The sequence below is a fragment of the Palaemon carinicauda genome, chromosome 42, assembly GCF_036898095.1.
Source record: "Palaemon carinicauda isolate YSFRI2023 chromosome 42, ASM3689809v2, whole genome shotgun sequence".
Classification (NCBI taxonomy): Eukaryota; Metazoa; Arthropoda; class Malacostraca; order Decapoda; family Palaemonidae; genus Palaemon; species Palaemon carinicauda.
The window spans coordinates 30832799-30852996 of NC_090766.1; the positions used below are offsets into that span (position 1 = coordinate 30832799).

The 20198-nt window shown below is 42.6% G+C and overlaps 1 protein-coding gene across 2 annotated transcripts in view; it reads right to left on the reverse strand.

Annotated features, from left to right (window-relative positions):
- Positions 1 to 9194: 9194 nt before the first annotated feature.
- LOC137632787 (lactosylceramide 4-alpha-galactosyltransferase-like) overlaps positions 9195 to 20198 on the reverse strand; it is a 53027-nt gene continuing 42023 nt past the window's right edge. The window contains exons 7-8 of one of the 2 annotated variants that reach the window (XM_068364871.1): positions 11912 to 12115; positions 9195 to 10151 (exon numbers count right to left, since the gene is read on the reverse strand). In XM_068364871.1, coding sequence (XP_068220972.1) covers positions 9999 to 10151; positions 11912 to 12115 — 357 coding nt within the window. In that variant the 3' untranslated portion in view covers positions 9195 to 9998. The remainder of the gene's footprint in view (positions 10152 to 11911; positions 12116 to 20198) is intronic. The other variant, XM_068364872.1, reaches the window with a different exon arrangement.

A 20198-nucleotide genomic window follows, 5' to 3' on the forward strand; every position in this document is an offset into this window, starting at 1 on the left:
AACTTTATTCTAATCTAAGATTACTGTAAGTCATAATTGTATTGACTTCCAAATACTCATTATCTCTTACTTTTACAGGAAGAGTATGGGAAGTGTGACAGCGCCTTCAGCAGCGTTCGTTGCCCTAACTTTTACGGCCACCTGGCGTGCCGAACCCTCGCCGGCTGTTCGATCTCGAAGGGAAATCTTCGCTATTGGGATCTGCAGGTCTGCATTGTATGCAAGAACCTGCTCAATGAGGCGTTCGATAACCCTCCGTCACCGGAGGCCAGGGACATCGCCCGAGAGAAACTGCGCAAGTGGGTGCACGGTTTCCTAAAGAACGCCACGGGACCCTATCTCCTAAACGAGAAGATGAGAGCCTTGCTCTTTCCTAAGGCATCTGTGGATGCCGTTATTCCCAAGGATAAGATCCTTGCTCTTTCCTAAGGCATCTGTGGATGCTGTTATTCCCAAGGATGAGATCCCCTGTGTCCAACTGACGGTCGAACCGGATGTTTCGGACGCTCTGCAAGGCTGTCATATCGACGAAGTGGAGAGGATGTCACATGTGTCCGAAGACAATGAAAGGACCCTGATGGCTGAGGGTCAAGAAGAAGAAGATTAAGTGGAGACTCCTGATTCCGAGGGTGAGATCGCCTGCGCACCCTCCGTGGCTTCTGTCCTGGTTTTGGAACCAGTGCCCTCTACATCTGCCACTCCAGTACTGCAGTGGTGGCCACCCAGGATACCCTCCAAGCTTTGGTGGCATTCCTGGATGAGAAATTCCGCCAGGGGCATGCGGACCTTAAGAGGGAAATATTGAGTATGAAAAAACAGACACCGAAGAAGATTAGCATCAAGGATCTTCTTCCTGCTCAGTGACCAATCCCTGAAGGCATGCTAAACACATGCCCATCACAACCGGACGCATCTTTATCAATGACAAACTAGGCGCCATCCCCCTTGAAGAGATGGAGTTCTATCCTAGTTTTGATGCCTACCCGGACTGTTACGTCCGTCTTAAATCCGAACCAGTCTCCTAAGAGGAGACCGAACCTAAGGAGGTCATAGTGTTTGACCACTCCAAGGCTCAAGCTCTTCTGGCCAACTGCCTCAAGGGCAGGGGCTACACCAATTCCAAGGTGCCGGCCCTGAGCAAGAAACACCCGTCCTTTCTTGCTTCTCCCACCATGGTCTTTCCTTTTGCCGAAAAGGCCTTGCATTCAGGGTTGAAGGCGGTGGAGGTAGGCCTCTCTCCCTCGCCCTACTTCCCGATGATTAAAGCTGGAAAGACATCCAGTTAACTTTCACGGTTGGAAAGCTGGAGGCTGACGTCGCTGGAGGTCAGTTTAACGAGAACTTCCCCAAGCTCACCGTTTACCTATTGCATCAGGAGCAAGACACAAAAGAGAGGCTGGCTGCCTCTCTGTCTCTCCAAGCACAGCTTGAGACAATGGCTGGGGTAATTCGGGTCCCAGGCTTCTACAGGGTTCTTGCAAAGACCCATCTTGCCACCTTGCTGAAGGACTTGTACAGCTTCATCAAGGCCCGGAGAGCCTTTAGAGAATTCGTGTTTGCGGATGCCACCGTCAAACACGAACCCTGGAAACTGATTTCCTCCAACATCTGGGGCAAATATCTCTTTCCTGTGGACCTGGTGAAAGAGATTGTGGACAGAGCCACCACTGAGAACAGGAACCTACTCAACAAGTGGGGCATGTCCCGAAAGAGGAAATCTTTTCAGGATGACGTCTCCCAGCCTAAGAAGAAGTCCAACAAGCCCCGACCCCAACAGCGTCAGGCCAAACGCCAGTTTCCGGCACCCGCTACTCCCCAGCTAGTGGCCCAGCCACAGCACACCCTTCAGTTGGTCCCTCAGCCGGTGGTGGCCCAGTCACCACATTGCCTATGAAAGGCAATCCACTACCTTTCGCCCCAAAGGTAGAGGCTCCGGCAAAGACTCCTCTCGACGTCCATCCAGAGGGAGAGGAGGAAGGGGAGCAGGCATCTGAGGTGGTAAACACTGGGGAAACCAGAAGCAATGAAGTGCTTCTGGTGCGAGGAAGACTCCGCCACTTCCAGGATCGTTGGACCTTCGATCCTTGGGCCCAGAGCATCGTCAAGAGGGGACTAGGGAGGAGCTGGATAACACCAACTCCAACCTTCCTTCAATTTTTCCAACACACAACCCCCATCCTTGAAGAATATGTCCTAGAACTCTTGAACAAGAAGGTGATCAAGAGGGTAAAGTCCACCAGGTTCCAGGGAAGACTATTCTGTGTTCCCAATAAAGACTCAGACAAACTCAGAGTCATTCTGGACTTGTCCCCTCTCAACAAGTTCATTGCAAACAATAAATTCAAGATGCTGACTCTTCAACATATAAGAGCCCTACTGCCTCACAAGGCTTACACGGTCTCAATAGACCTGGCGGACGCCTACTGACAAATTCCAATGAACCACCAGGCTTCCTCCTACCTAGGATTCAGGATTCAACGAAGACAGTATGCTTTCAAGGCCATGCCCTTCGGACTCAACGTGGCCCCAAGAATCTTCATGAAGCTCGCAGACACGGTCATCCAACAGCTACGCCTTCAAGGCGTTCAGGTGATGGCTTACCTAGACGATTGGCTGGTTTGGGCAGCATCATCAGAAGAATACTCGCGTGCGTCCAAAAAGGTGACCCAGTTCCTGGAACATCTGGGTTTCAAAATACACACCAAAAAGTCTGGACTGTCTCCAGCTCTGAAGTTTCAATGGCTGGTAATCTATTGGAACCTTCAGTCACACCGTCTTTCCATCCCTCTAAAGAAAAGGAAGGAAATAGCGGGATCTGTCAAGAGACTTCTAAAATCCAAACGGATTTCAAGGCGCTAACAGGAACAAGTACTCGGCTCCCTAGAAGGATAGGGGGGTCACTCCCACCAGCGACAGGTTCAAGGAACGTGGTCTCCCCTATTCAAGACGTTTCACATCAACACCTTGGACGCCATGGCGGTTCTTCTTACCCTGAAGAAACTGAACCCTCGTCCTTCGATCCACATCCGTCTAACTCTGGACAGCACCGTTGTGGTCACGATCGCCCCAACTCAACCAAGTGCTTTTACCCATCTTCCGCCTAGCGGACAAGAAGAGATGGCACCTCTCAGCAGTTCACATACAAGGATTCCGCAATGTGACGGAGGACGCTCTATCGAGGACAAGCCCCATACAGTCGGAATGGTCCCTAGACACAAGATCATTCTCCTTTATCTCCCATCAAGTCCCGGAACTGCAGATCGGCCTCTTCGCGACGAGCGACAACAACCAACTTCCTCTTTACGTGGGCCCATACGAGGACCCCAGAGCTGAAGCGATGGACGCCATGTCCTTGGACTGGAACAGATGGTCCAAGATTTACCTGTTCCCTCCACCCAACCTTCTGCTGAAAGTCCTCCCCAAGCTGAGAACCTTCAAGGGAACAGCAGCCCTAGTGACACCCTAGTGGCCCTGGAGCAACTGGTTCCCTCTAGTCCTGGAGCTACAACCCAAGATGATCCCTTTGCAGGACCCAGTTCTCTCCCAGCAGGTTCAGAAGTCCACTGTCTTCGCTTCATCAAGGAAAACCCGAGACCTTCATCTTATGATTTTCTCTCCCTAGCCGTGAAGAAAAGGTTTGGAATCTCAAAGAAATGTTTAGACTTCCTAGAGGAATACAAAACAAAGTCTACTATAAGGCAATATGAGTCATCCTGGAAGAAGTGGGTGTCTTTTGTCAAGGCAAAAAACCCTACGGAAATCTCCATAGATTTTTGTCTGTCCTTCTTCATTCACCTTCATGGACAAGGCTTAACAGCCAATACAATTTCCACTTGTAAATCGGCCTTGACAAGTCCATTACTTTATGCCTTCCAGATAGACCTGTCCAACGAAATCTTTAACAAACTTCCAAAGGCATGTGCTAGACTCCGTCCTGCACCTCCACCGAGACCCATCTCCTGGTCTCTTGATAAGGTGCTCCATTTTGCCTCTAGCCTGAACAATGAATCTTGACTCAAAAAGTGATTTTCCTTTTTGCTCTCGCCTCGGGAGCACGAGTCAGTGAAATAGTGGCTTTATCTAGAGAAGAGGGCCAGATACAGTTCGCCGAAACAGGGGAACTTACCCTCTTCCCTGACCCAATGTTTATCGCTAAAAATGAACTCCCCACTAAGAGGTGGGGTCCCTGGAGAATCTGCCCTCTGAAGGAAGATGTCTCTCTATGCTCAGTGGAGAGTTTAAAGGTCTATCTTCAAAGAACTTCAAACTTTGGCGGAGGAAAACTCTTTAAAGGAGAAACATCGGGAAGTAGTTTTTCACTCAAACAACTAAGGGCGAAGATCACCTACTTTATTCGCAGAGCGGATCCTGACAGTACACCTGCAGGTCATGATCCCAGAAAAGTTGCCTCTTCACTAAATTTCTTTCAAGCAATGGATTTCGAAAGTCTTCGATCTTTCACAGGCTGGAAATCCTCGAGACTGTTTATCAAACACTATGCGAAGCAGGTGGTAGCCGCAGGTAGTGTATTAAAACCTGCTGCTTAGTGCTGCGTAGGACAGTGAGTTATTTTGGGACTCTAACTCAATGGGTGCCTGTGTTGACCCTAGTGCGATACATAGTGATTTTAAGTGCCACCTAGTGTCACGAGAGACTGTTCTTCTACAAGGTGAAGTAACATAGACTTGAACATGTGTGCCACATGTTTATTTGGACATGAAGTGTAATTAGGACTTTAAAAGACCTTATAGTTCCTTTGGAACCTATGTGTGTAATGGCAAGTTCTTCCTTTTCAGATTCCACACCCCCGTCTTATGTAGTCTTTAGTCTATGCTTGTTAACCAACAATTTTAGTGTGATTTATTTACCTTATTTCATATTAACGCGAATATTTTCCTGAATAAAATAGAAATTTCGCTATCATATGCGTCTTATTTCGGCCTACTATATGAAATTCATTACTATTAAAGTTTTATTGCCCCTATTTTGACCTTTATTATAATTCACGTTATAATATTGCTTCTGTGTTATATATACTCACCTAAAAAAAAGCGAAATATTTGTTCCAACACAAGTACTTAACTTTCCTGATCTGTCTGCGAGACTGACAAGATCCTCGTGTACAGGTGAGTTTTCTTCATTAGGTTACTTCAAGACGTTCCTTTCGTCCAAATAGGACTTCCCTGCCAGGGGGGCAGGAAGCCATGTCATAGTTTATGCCATTAATAGTGACATGTAACAGAGATGTCACGGTCTGTAAGGTCATCAGACCAAAGGAATATTGTTTAGAAGTCAAAGGCACTACTAAAATGGGAAAAATCCACGATACACTAATTTTCTGGTACACTTCCATCAGGACGTCACGGCTTGAGCCACAATAACGGATTTTGAGCGACACGAAAAATCTATTTTTGGGTGAGATAGCCATGACGTCCTGATAGACCCGCCCTGATTCTCTATTCTGGCCTGTCAGGCCCCTCCCTTTCTTACTGTATCATGGAGGCTGACAGAGACACCAGAAGGAATGAGGATAGGCGTGCAGATGTGACGTCAGTCAAGATGGCGGCCAGCTATGGTGGCCGTTTGTTTACATCGCTAGGTACCTCCCATACTTGCCAGACTTCCCCTCGAAGCGTAAACGCTATGTGGGGTGCAGATAGCTATGTGGCGTGTCAAGCATACGTCCCCTGTTATTATACGATACCCTAAAGGGAAACCTCATGGGTACTCATGCCAGAAGTTAGAATTCCGTGAAGCCTTTAGTTTAATTCTCTGGGAATATCTACTGTAGTCATATATACCCTAAGGAAGCTACTGAAGGAACCTTCCATCAGGACGTAATGGCTATCTCACCCAAAAATAGATTTTTCGCTTCGATCAAAATCCGTTTTTAAACAGAACTACATCCTAACAAAATTTTCTCATAAAACCTTAAATGAAGAAACAAGCAAGGCAGCGTATGAGAAGGATCAAGCTAGTACACTAAATTCTAGAAAGGTTATCAGGAATTTTATTGTCAGTCTCTTTAACATGTTTAAATCCAAATTGAATTCATGCAGAAAAAGGACCCAGCGCAAAATCCTCTGGTTCGCTCCCTTCATCTGCTCGATGAAAACCAGAGGATTGTGATCCGTCCATATCTCAATCCGGAAAGAAAAATTTGTCACATACGGCTTGAAATAGTTAAGAGCTCGGATCAAAGAAAGAGCTTCCTTTCTATAGTGGAGTAACTTTTTTTCAGCTGCCAGACGCTTTTTATCATTGTAAGACACAGGATGAACACCGTCCTTCTTTCTCTGAAAAAGGACACTTCCAATGCTAACGTCACTGGCATCTACATCTATAATAAAAGGCTTCTGAAAATCTGGGGACGTCAAAATGGGGTTAGTAATTAATACTGATTCAAGTTTATTAAAAGATTCTTCACATTAAACCGTAGAAAATACTGTGTTGTTATTATTATTACTTGCTAAGTTACAACCTTAGTTGGAAAAGCACGATGCTATAAGGACAAGGGCTCCGACAGGAAAATAGTTAAGTAAGGAAAGGAAATTAGGAAATCGATAAAATATTTTTAGAACAGTAACATCATTGAAATAAATCTTTCATTTAATATATTATAAGAAAAAAAGAATTAAATGCAAGAGAAAGAGAAATGAGATAGAATAGCGTTGAAATACTACAGCGAGTGAGTTATTGGGTCCTTTAAATGGCCAAACAGTACTTCATTGGATCCTTCTCTCTGGATATGGTTCACTTTCCCTTTGCCTACCCACACATCGAATAGTCTGGCCTATTCATTACAGATTCTCATCTGTCCTCATACACCTGACAACACTGAGATTACAAAACAATTCTTCTTCACCCAAGCGGTTAACTACTGGTCTGTAATTGTTCAGTGGCTACTTTCCTCTTGGTAAGGGTAGAAGAGACCTTTTAGCTATGGTAAGCAGCTCATTTAGGAGAAGGACACTCCAAAATCAAACCATTGTTCTCTAGTCTTAGGTAGTGCCATAGCCTCTGTACCATGGTCGTCCACTCTCTTGGGTTAAAGTTCGCTTGCTTGAGGATACACTCAAGCACACTATTTTATGTAATTTCTCTTCTTGTTTTGTTAAAGTTTTTATAGTTTATATAAATTGTTAAAAGGAGAGGAGGCAAGGGAAAGGTGGGCGGAATATTTTGAAAGTTTACTGAATGTTCAGGATAATAGGGAGGCAGATATAATTGCTGTTGCAGGTGTTGAGGTGCCAGTGATGGGAGATGAGAATGAGAGAGAGACTACAATAGAGGAAGTGAGGAGAGCACTTGATGAAACGAGAGTAGGAAAAGCATCTGGTATGGATGGTGTGAAAGCTGAGATGTTGAAGGAAGGGGGTGTGACTGTACTTGAATGGTTGGTGAGATTGTTTAATATGTGTTTTGTGTTGTCAATGGTACCAGTAGATTGAGTTTGTGCATGTATTGTACCACTATATAAGGGTAAGGGAGATGTGCATGAGTGTTGTAATTCAAGATGTATTAGTTTGTTGAGTGTAGTTGGAAAATTGTATGGTAGAGTAATGATTAATAGGATTAAGGATAAAACAGAGAATGCAATCTTGGAAGTACAGGGTGGTTTTCGAAGAGGTAGGGGTTGTATGAATCAGATTTTTACAGTTAGGCAGATATGCAAGAAATATTTAGTAAAAGGTAAGGAGGTGTATGTTGCGTTTATGGATCTGGAGAAAGCATATGATAGATTTGATAGGGAAGCAATGTGGAATGTGATGAGGTTATATGGAGTTGGTGCAAGGTTGTTGCAAGCAATAAAAAATTTCTAAAAAGGTAGTAAAGCATGTGTTAGAATAGGAAATGAAGTGAGTGATTGGTTTCCGGTGAATGTGGGGCTGAGACAGGGATGTGTGATGTCGCCGTGGTTGTTTAACTTGTATGTTGATGGAGTGATGAGAGAGGTGAATGCTCGAGTGCTTGGACGAGGATTAAAACTGGTAGGCGAGAATGATCATGAATGGGAGGTAAATCAGTTGTTGTTTGTGGATGATTCTGTACTGGTAGCAGACACAGAAGAGAAGCTTGACCGACTAGTGACAGAATTTGGAAGGATGTGTAAGAGAAGGAAGTTGAGAGTTAATGTGGGTAAGAGTAAGCTTATGAGATGTACGAGAAGGGAAGGTGGTGCAAGGTTGAATGTCATGTTGAATGGAGAGTTGCTTGAGGAGGTGGATCAGTTTAAGTACTTGGGGTCTGTTGTTGCAGCAAATGGTGGAGTAGAAGCAGATGTACGTCAGAGAGTGAATGAAGGTTGCAAAGTGTTGGGGGCAGTTAAGGGAGTAGTAAAAAATAGAGGGTTGGGCATGAATGTAAAGAGAGTTCTATATGAGAAAGTGATTGTACCAACTGTGATGTATGGATTGGAGTTGTGGGGAATGAAAGTGATGGAGAGACAGAAATTGAATGTGTTTGAGATGAAGTGTCTAAGGAGTATGGCTGGTGTATCTCGAGTAGATAGGGTTAGGAACGAAGTGGTGAGGGTGAGAACGGGTGTAAGAAATTAGTTAGCAGCTAGAGTGGATATGAATGTGTTGAGGTGGTTTGGCCATGTTGAGAGAATGGAAATTGGCTGTCTGCTAAAGAAGGTGATGAATGCAAGAGTTGATGGGAGAAGTGCAAGAGGAAGGCCAAGGTTTGGGTGGATGGATGGTGTGAAGAAAGCTCTGGGTGATAGGAGGATAGATGTGAGAGAGGCAAGAGAGCGTACTAGAAATAGGAATGAATGGCAAGCGATTGTGACGCAGTTCCGGTAGGCCCTGCTGCTTCCTCCGGTGCCTTAGATGACCGCGGAGGTACAGCAGTAGGAGATTCAGCATTATGAAGCTTCATCTGTGGTGGATAATGTGGGAGGTTGGGCTGTGGCACCCTAGCAGTACCGGCTGAACTCGGCTGAGTCCCTGGTTAGGCTGAAGGAACGTAGAGAGTAGAGGTCCCCTTTTTTGTTTTGTTTCATTGTTGATGTCGGCTACCCCCCAAAATTGGGGGAAGTGCCTTTGGTATATGTATATATATATATATATATATATATATATATATATATATATATATATATATATATATATATATATATATATATATATATATATATATATATATATATATATATATATATATATCATAACATGAAAGGTCATCCGGGGCTTCTGGGAAGTTATTCTGCCAGGATAAAGTAAGAAAGACAATGACATATCTTTACTGATCGTGATGGCAGAAAGAAAGCAAGATCAACTATCACATGAGCCTTTTGAAATCTTATGCTGCCTTTGATAATGGCAAATAGATTGCATGTATGATGGTCCAATGACTTTCATTGATGAAGAATTCTCTGGGCTTTGTCTTTCTAGTAACACCGATAACAACTCTAGATAGAAAATATAATGCACCCAATTAGGTCAAATTATAGTTAAGCAATAATTGAGGGAGATATCATTTGTTGTGAAATTATTCATTGCACTTTGGGCTCGTGAGAATACAAAAACTATTAAGAGGCCAAATTGTTAACTCGGTGATGTTTGCCGTAAGTTATTACTTGTCTTGGGGTACCAGTTACACTGATCGCTTAACATATATAAATTGAAAATTCTTTATATAATTGTAAGGAGTAGTTCTCCCAAAATGTTGCATGTGCTATTTTAAAATTCAAATGTCACTCATAGGCGGCAAGGGAAAGTAACAGTACAGTCTTTGAGAAAGACCATGTATACAAAGGATCTGTATGCAGAACCCCTCTCCTCTCAAATTCTTACCTGAGAGGGCCAGGCATTGGCTGCACAGGATGCTCCCCTGGTAGACCTTCATAGTTTAAGTGATGAAAAAATACACAAAAAAATATGTACCACTTTCAAAAACGATTGGGTAGAACTATTTCTTTATGAATTCTGAAAGAAAATATCAAGCAAACTAAGGATGCACTTTAGTGACATATAAGATGGTTGGCATTACTTCTAAAAGAAATTAGAATTCAACGTTGCAATATTGTAGGTGACGGGGCAAAACGTCTTGGCTGCAGTATTCAGGATGCTGTGGCCCTTTGCATTGACTGGAGTATTCATTGTCAACTTGTTCCAAAAGTGCAGGACGTATGAGCCATTGAATAGCTGTGAAAGAAAAAATAAGTCCTTCCATTATTTAGATTATTTTTCATATATTATTGTATTTTACTTGATACAATCTGTGCTTGAGGTTGATTTAATTTTCACCCTCTCGTCCATTTATTTTAGAAATCCTCATTCGGGAAACATCGAATGTCGTCTTTACCTATATAATTTCCTTTCCGTCACTTGAGATGTTGTTCGTCTTCTTTGCTGGGCTAAATAAAAGAAGCTGATATATTGTCTTTGATGTGCGATAAGAAATCTGCCAATTTGACCAACAACACAAGTTGAAGTGGGATGAGATAAGCCTTCTAAAAATAAACTACTTGACTACAGAATATGGAAGCATTGCCACAGTTCTTTGACTTGAGCCTATGCTCTGTCCAGGTCTAGCGGTCGGGTCATCCACTGGGCAGTGTCTTCTGTGCATCTCAAGTTGTGTACTATAGGCATTACTGAAATATCTTTGTTGCATTCATTCGAACCCAATAGCAAGATCGTTTTAGTTTTCCCCTTTATCCTTTATTCTTTGCTTCCTTCTTGCAGACCAACCTTTCTAAGTTTTAGCTTTTTAATGCAACTGCATGATTTTCCCCCATTTTCAATTTGATTACAGAATGGCCTCCTAGTCCCTAGTGCAGGATAATGTGCCCTGATTTCGTAAATCTAATCAAATGTACAAGTAGCGATGTGACTACTCTTGCTCTGTCACCCCTTTTTCCATTGTACCTAGGCTTTTTTGAATCATTCTCCCTTTTTCGTAGAAATTTTCTATCGTAAATGTGCAAATGGATGAAGATGCTTATCCTACACCTACTCACGGATGGCATATATGGTTATAAGTTTGAGAGAAAAAATAGATGAAAATCTGGTAGCCTGCCATTTGTGAGCTGTGACAGGCAAATAAACTAGTGAGAAGTTCTGATATAAGGGAAATTATTTTATAAATGTTATCATAAATGAAGTGAGGTATTGAAGGGTTTCAAAGATTTAATGATTGCTCAAGAGCACCCTCCTCCACAAACCTTAGGAACCGGCCAGGACAGGCAGTGGCTCTATGATACAATTAATGGAGATTTACTGGATTCCTTACTTGGTTTCTTGGTGTTGGGGACTTGAAGTGATATCAGAACATGTTGCTGTTTTCGCTACACAGATTAGATTTTATTTGTTTTTATTTCTCTTTGGGTTTAATTTCAGCTGAGATGATTGTGTGACGATGAATTTACACATGGGTTTTGTGTAACATAGTTACTGTTTTATTTAAGGAAGGGGTTTAGTTTTATAAATATCCTTAAATTTGGGCAATTCTTTTCTATAACTATTATCCCTAAGGGGGTAGTGTCATCAGTGTGCTCCAAGTTGTGCACTGTAGATATTTACTAAAAAAAAATTCACAATGTTATTTTGGTCCCTACTTTTTAGCCTTTAAGTTACATCTGTTCTATTTTATTTTCTTCCATTTTGCTGCTCAATCTCTTTAAACTTTTACTGTACTTCATGGTGTTACTACAAAGGTTTCCCCCAGTTACACCTAGATGCTGAATGTGGCCCAGTTTCGTGCATCAATCCTTCTACAGGTTTTATGATTGAACAAAAGAAATTATGTATAACAAGACTTCCAATTCTAGGTTTGATTCCGTAAGACCTGACTTATTAGAAGTGTTAAGATTATCAGCATATTCTAAAAGTAATGCCTGAACACATGCCCATCATATTTTTTTTCTTATCCTTAAAGATGAATACTTCACAACCTGTTTTACCTTTGCCAAGTCCGTTTCTTTTCTATCTTCTGTGTATTTCTTGTGTTTTTGGTAAGGTATAGGATACAATGACTCAATGGGAAGCACTGTCATGTTTGCGCATCCTTTATCATTTTTGGCGATCTCTACAAAGTTGTTTGTTTTGCACAACTCATTCATCACTCTTGTAATAGCCTGTGGCCCAATCGCACCCCAAATGTCACCCTGTGAATGAAGATAAGTAAAACTACTATTGCACTGCAACATAACAATTTGTTGATCGAGAATTGCATGGATCCGCTGGAGTGTAAATTAGGTAATTTAAACTCCTCAACTGAAATTTGGGGAATAAGAGAGTAGATTTCAGAAAGTGGCTTGAGATGTATTGTAATATTGGGATGAATAATGGTATATTCAATTGAAGACTTTTCGATATATCACAGTATATAGAAACTATAGTTTCATTTTTGTAAAACGAATTCTAAGGATTTCTCCCTGTTTGCTAGCTCTCATATTTTGGCTATGAGGATTTGAATAACATTATTGATATACATTATATTAACATACGAACAATACACTATACACACTTGCGCTCACACACACACACACACACACACACACACACACACACATATATATATATATATATATATATATATATATATATATATATATATATATATATATATATATATATATATATATATATATATATATATATATATATATATGTATGTATATATATATATATATATATATATATATATATATATATATATATATATATATATATATATATATATATATATATATATATATATATTGGAGTAGGGAGACGCATTCTGTTTTCCATCCATTTATTAGCGCCGACGTTTCGTATCAGCTTGATACATTTTCCAGGCTAAAACGATTACAAATTAATTGCGTATAAGTAAAAAGATACACACAACGTTTACCAACACCAAAATTAAAAACCTTTTTAATAAATTAAGAATAAAAACAGAGTAAAAAGAGTAAAAACAAAAACACAGAACAGCAGTTGTTTTGTGTTTCTGTTTTTACTCTGTTTTTATTCTTAATCTTTTAAAAAGGTTTTTAATTTGGTTCTGGTAAACGTTGTGTGTATCTTTTTACTTATAGTGTAAGAAATTGATTTGTAATCGTTTCAGCCTGGAAAATGTATCAAGCCGATACGAAACGTCGGCGCTAATAAATGGATGAAAGACAGAACGCTTCTCCGTACTCCAATATGTTTATCCTTGAGTAATTGCCCCTGTCTCCATACTACTTATATATAAAACGAATGTTGAGCGAAGTTCCTAAAGGGTAGCTTCCTAGTGTATATTTGACTACAGTGATATTCCCAGAGAATTATACCTTAAGGTATCCAGACTTCTAACTCCTGGAGCGAATATCCCTAATTAAATCTAACAGGGATATCGCATAATATCAGCGGACGTATTCTTGATACGTAACATAGCTATCTTCACCCCGAACAATATTAACGCTTCGAGGGGTTACAGTGTCAAGAATCTGAAACGAGAGTGAGAAGAGAGCCGTTCCCAAGGAATCTCTCCTATTCCGTTTCCAGTGTGTATCTGACAAAGGCGGTAGCGCCATCTCTATTCCTTGTAGCGATATACGATGTGCTACAGATACTGTTTTATAAGGAAGGATCAATAAGCCCTTTTCACAATAAAAGGAAGGGTGGGTCCATCAGAACGACATGGCTACCTCACCCAAAAATAGATTTTTCGTTTCGATCAAAATCCGTTTTTTGGGCTCAGGCCATGTCGTCCTGATGGAAGTTTACCAGAGCATTACTGTATCTGTGGATTCTCAACTGGTGCCGTACGCTCAAGAAAGTATTTTCCTGGTCCGTCTAGACCTAGAGACCTATGGTATTACCGTCATACATCATTGTTAGTACTTCTTGCCCCCTACAGGGAAAGAGTCGTACTAGACTCTGGAAAAAGTCTCGAGGAGTATATGATAACTATGGATGACAAAATGACAAGCTTGTATAGTGGTCTCGCCCTAACATCATAAAGGAAAGTTTCTATAAGAGTCACCAATGTCAGTATGAATTCCTGACATATCCCCCAAGGTATCTACTCTTATTAAACTATTGGATAACAGTTGTATCCGTATAAAAACAAATTTTGCATCTCTACCACCATCCCCTTAGGGTATAACGTTAACCCTTCCTAAGGAAGGGTTAAGCGAGTGGATTTTTGCTTGAAGAAAGGAACAATCTTAAAAGACATTCCATGTTAAAATTATCCATATTTTAATCTTAATGCTCAGTACATTTGAAATAAAATGAGTGTCGGCGAATAAGACGCAGGGTTCACTATGAACCATTTTATTAAAGATTTAATAAGCATACATATCAGTTCAACATTTATAAAATTTATGAAATGTGGACGATATCCGTTAAAGCATAAAGAAAAAAATCAACAGAAAATATTGTTTCGTCTAACATGAAACAGATTTTTCACTTCAATCGAATTATTAATAATAATTATACAGTATGTATTACTATTTATTTACACTAGCATAAGAAACGCTTGGCACAAGTGTCCGTATTATGCTATAGTTCACTAAAGTCAATGGAACAGTTCGTAAGGACACGTTAGTGGCCTATCGCTCTGTCTGTAGTAACTGACTGTGACTACACACCCACCCTCTTAATTAATCGTCCCTAATTAATTACACTGTTCCTCGCAGATGTAAACAGAAGGTTTAAGAATTCTACCTGCTGCTACCACAGACCTCTTGAGTTGCTCCACTTGCAATAGATTTTATGGAAGAGGCAACTTTCCTCGGATCATGACTTGCAGGTGTACTGTCTGGATCCGCTCTGCGAATAACATAGGTGAGTTTCGCCCTTAGTTGTTTCAGAGATAAATTTGAACCCGAGGTTTCTCCTTTGAACAGCTGTCCTCCCTTAAAGTTTGAAGTTCTATGAAGATAGACCTTTAGGCACTCCACTGGACATAGTGATGCATCTTCCTTCAGAGGGCAGATTCTCTAGGGACCCCACCTGTTGGTGGGTAGCTTGTTCCTGGCAAGAACGTTGGGTCTGGAAACAGATTCAGTTCTCCCCCTTTCAAGAACCGAACGTGGCCTTCCTCTCTCAAGAGAGCCACTATTACATTAATTCTAGCCCCCGAAGCGAGTGCAAACAGAAACATAACTTTTTTAGTTGAATCCTTCAAAGCCCACTCCTCATTATTCAATATTAATGCAAATGAGGAACCCTATCTACTGCCCATGAAATGGGTCTTAGAGGCGCTGAAGGTCTAAGCTTAGCACCGACATTCGGAATTTTATTAAAATTGTCGTTAGAAAGGTCGACCTGAAAGGTATATAGTATCGGTCTTGTCAAGGCAGACTTGCACGTTGATATTGTGTTGGCTGCTAAACCTTACTCATGAAGGTGAATGAAGAAAATAAACAGAAGTCAATCAAGAATTCTTTTTGGTTTCTTCGCCTTGACAAAAGACACCCACTTCTTCCATAATGACTCATATTGTCTTCTGGTAGATTTGGACTTAAATTTCTCCAAAAAGTCTATATTATCTCTTGATATCCCGCAGCTTTTTTCTCTCATCGTTAGGGAGAGAAAATTATGAGATACAGGTTCCGGGTTTTCTGTGATGAAGCCAAGACAGTCGACTTCTGTACTCGCTGAGTCCGGTAGCGGTACAAACTTTAGTCGTAGTTCCAATGCTGGAGGGAACCAAACGCTGATTGGCCACATGTGGGCCACTATAGCCACTTTCCTTTTGAAGGACCTCATACTGAGGACCCTCAGAGGTGGTTGTGCAGAAGGAACAGGTAAATCCTGGACCATCTGTTCCAGTCTAGGGACATAGTGTCCACTGCTTCCGATAGCGGATCCTCGTACGGGGACACATTCTACTTGTTGTCTTTCGTCGCAGAGGTCTATCTGCAGTTCCGGGACTTGACTCAAGATAAGGGAGAACGATCCTGCGTCTAGAGACCATTCTGACTCTATCGGTGTGAACCTGGATAGAGCGTCCGCTGTCACGTTGCGGACCGATTGAATGTGAACTGCTGACAGGTGCCATTTCTTTCTTTCCGCCAAACGGAATATGGCCAACATCACTTGGTTGATTTGAGGCGGTCCCGACCCTTGTCGATTCAGGCATCTCACTATCACCTTGCTGTCTAGAACCAATCTTACATGGTTCGAGTGGCGAGGAGAACTTTCATTAGTGTCAGAAGTACTGCCATGGCTTCTGGAAAGTTGATGTGAAAATGACTTAAAAAGATTGAACCAAACTTCCTAGACTCTCTTCTGATGAGAGTGGCCTCCCCAGCCTTCCTTTGGAGCGTCTGTATGGATAGTAACTGACGGGGGAGGAGGTTGAAGAGGCATTGATATCTTCATCTGCTTGACTTTGGACCATGACTTGAGAAGCGTTCGCAGTCGAGTCGGTATTGGTCTCATCAGATCTCTTAGCACGTTTGATGCGTATTTTCTCCAGACTCCTGTTGCATCCTTTAGCTGTGCTCTTAGCACTGAATCTGTTATCGAAGCAAACTGTAGAGAGCCCAGCACTCTCTCCTGTTCGCGTCTTGATATCCGTTTGGATTTCAATAGTCTCTTGATAGGATCTGCTATTTCTTTCCTCTTCTTCCCAGGAATGGAAAGTCGATGTGATTGGATCCCAATAGATTCCCACCCAATGAAATTTTTGAGCTGGAGATAGTCGAGACTTTTTGATGTTGATCTTGAATCCCAGATGTTCCAGGAACTGGATCACTATCTTAGAGGCTTGCATGCATTCTGTCCTGGATGCTGCCCACACCAGCCAGTCGTCCAAGTAGGCCACTACTTGAATCCTCTTTAGGCGTAATTGATGGATGGCTGCGTTTGCAAGCTCCATGAAAATCCTTGGGGCTATGTTTAGCCAGAATGGTATGGTTCTGAAGGAGTAAAGTCTTCTTTGTAACTTGAACCCTAGGTAGGAGGAGAGGTGACGATTAATTGGAACGTGCCAATAAGCGTCTGACAAGTCTATGGAGACGGTATATGCCCTTTTTGGGCAGTAGGGTCCTTATGTGTTGAAGTGTGAGCATCCTGAACTTGTAGTTCAATATGAACTTGTTGAATGGTGACAAGTCCGGAATGACTCTGAGTTTCTGAGTCCTTCTTTGGAAAACAACACAGCCTTCCTTGGAACTTGATGGACTTTACTTTTCGAATTACTCTTTTCACTAAGAGTTTTCGGACATATTCTTCCAGAATGGGGGTAGATTGTTGGAAGAACTAAGGAAATGGAGGTGGAGGACTGTTCCAGCTCCAACCTAGTCCCTTCTTTATTAGGCTGTAGGTTCAGGGATCGAAGGTCCAACGATCGCTAAATAGATGTAGTCTCCCTCCTACTGGAAGCATCTCACTTCTGTTGTTGCGGACCTGAGGCCTTGCCTTCTTGACTGCCTCCTCCCCTGAATCCCCTTCCCTTGAAGGGCGTCTAGAAGAACCACTGGCGGTTCCTCTAGCTTTTGATTGAAAGGAAGAAGTCTGCCTTTCAAAAGCTGGGTTAAAAACTGGCGACTGTGTCGCCACTTGTTGAGGTATCAACTGGTACATGGTTGGAGGTTGTGCTACTATCTGAGGCACCGCGGTCACAGGAAGTTGCTGTTGTTGCTGTCGGTAGGGCTTAGCCAGCAGAGAGGATAGCCTAGGCCTTTTTGTCTTCTTCTTGGGTTGGGGACCCTCATCCGGAAAAGACTTTCTCTTAAGGTTTAAGCCCCACTTTTGGAGAAGGTTCCCATTCTCCATGGCGGCTTTGTTTATTACCTCTTTAACTACTTCGTTGGGAAAGAGGTCTTTACCCCATATGCAAGAGGAAATCAGTCTCCTCAGTTCGTGCCTCACCGCTGCCGAGGCGAACACAAACTCTCTACAGGCTCTCCTAGCTTTAATAAAGCTATAGAGATCCTTTGTAACTGTGGCCAGATAGGTTTTGGCCACTACCATGAACGTGTCCTGTTTCTTGGGGTCACTTGCCATCGTTTTTAAAAGTCGTTTGCAACGACATCGATGCCGCAAGTCTTTCTTTCGTCTCTTGCTCTCTGCGGAAGAGAAACTCCGACAGCTTTGGAAGTTCCTCAACAAACTGATGTTCGGTAATATCAGCTTCCAACTATCCAACTCAGAAGGTAAGGTGAACGTCCTTCCAGTCTTTTTGATCCAATGATAAGGTCAAGGATAACGGCTTGCATTCCTCCAGGAGGGGCATGGTTTCCTTGCCTCCGCCGCCTTCAAGGCTGCCTTATATCCCTTTTCCATAAAGGGAAAGGCTCTGGTTGGAGAAGCCACAAAGGAGGGAAGCACCTTTGAGTTCGTGAGCCCCTTCTCTTTCATCGAGCTTGCTAGTGATGCCCGTGCTTTACTATGGTCAAGGACTATGACCTCCTTCGGCTCCATTTCCTCCTTTGAGGCTGGCTCCTTCCTAAGACGGACATAGCAGTCCGGGTAAGAGTGTTTGTTGGGCCAAAATTCCACATCTTCCAGGGGAATTGAGCCCAACTTCTCCAATATAACAATCTTCCTGGTTGTCATTGGCATGTGTTCGGCATACCTCCAAGGATTGGTATCCAAGCACAAAGGAAGATCCTTCACGTTGAGTCGCTTCTGGGGCCCACGTGATACTGCGAGTCTGCATATCTCCAGTTTTATCGCAGCTTCGTATTCATCATTCTTCTTTTGTATTTGTTGAATCATTTCAACAATAGAAGAAAGAATCCTTCTCAGATCATCTGGGATAGCAGACGATGTAGAGGGAACAGGTTCTGGGGCTGGAACCGATGTAACCGACACCTCGTCGATTTCTTCCTCTTCTATATCTGGAGCCTGGGTCAGCTCCTCCTCCTGACCTTCTCCCAGAAGGTCCTTCTCTGTATAATCCGACACCTCTGACATCCTATCGTCCAATTGGATGTCTTGAAGGGCGGCCGAGACTTCAAAATCTATCGGATTCTGGACGGTTGGTAGCTTCTCATGAGGCTGAGGGATGACTGCATCAGTCGATGCCTTAGGGAAAAGGTAGGCCTTCATCTTTTCGTTTGGAAGGTAGGGGCCTGAAGTGTTTTTCTGAAAACTCCTCACCCAGGTTCGCAACTTTTCTCTAACAGCATCCCTTGACTCCGCCAACTTAGGGGTGTCAAATGCCTCGGTAATCAGGTTAGAATATATGATACATACCCGAGGGTTGTAATACCAGAGAAAACCTTTGGAGGCTGCGCAGGCTGCGTGCCTCCTGCATAACTCATGTCCACAGAAGTTCTTACCGCGGACATTGCAGAACATACTCCCACACTTCGGATGGTCCTCCTGTAAAGAGAAGAAAATCCATGAGTATCAGAGAAGGCTTTTCACTTATTGTTAATACATGTAGCTTATACAGTAAAGCTAAAAAGGAAAGAAGGAAAGACACATACTTGTATTTCCTGCCCAGCCAATTGCTGTAACTTCCCAAGATGTTAAAACTAAGGTTAATTCCTATTCTAAAATACCTTATATATTTTCCTAAGCGGAAAGTTAAGGTGTAGCTCACACCTTGAAATAAAGTCTTAATATACAGGATAGAATGAATAGAGATAGAACTCACTTTCTATATATTGTACGGTCTCAACAAAAGGTGTACAAGATAACACTAAGTATGTTGGAAGAACTTTAGTGTTACAACAAACTCTTTATTAATGCAGTGTGTACTACACCACAAATATAGTAACTACTGTACATCGCATGCTGTTGTGCCGGCCAGCATTTACCCCTGTATAGTTCAAAGGTATGCTACCTTTAACTAATAGGCGGCAGGTGTGCCGGCCGGCAACTGAAAACATTAGCACCCGACTGCCGGCCGCTAATCGTAGTGGCCGGCAGATCTCGGGAAGTGTTTCTACTGCCAGCAGGAAAAGATAGTGATACCCATGCCGGCCGGCAGTGACTACAAACCAGAGAACCTCCACCTACCCGGCTGCCGGCCGTTTAAGCCGGCAGCCGGGCTAGGAGTACAATACACTATCAAGAGAAACAGTATGGATGTACGGTTATAAGGCAGCATTGCCATACAACCTTCATCCAGAAAGAGTGAACATATGGAAGGGGAGAATGTAGCATTCAGGCTTCCTATATATCCATAGCCTGCCGGGCTCTACCAGCAGACATGGAAGGGAGACCAAGGGAGGTCTGCGGTTCACTCTGCAGAAGAAAAAGGGTCTCTGCCGGCCAGCACGTTACTGCTGGCCGGCAGAGAGCTGAGCCAGT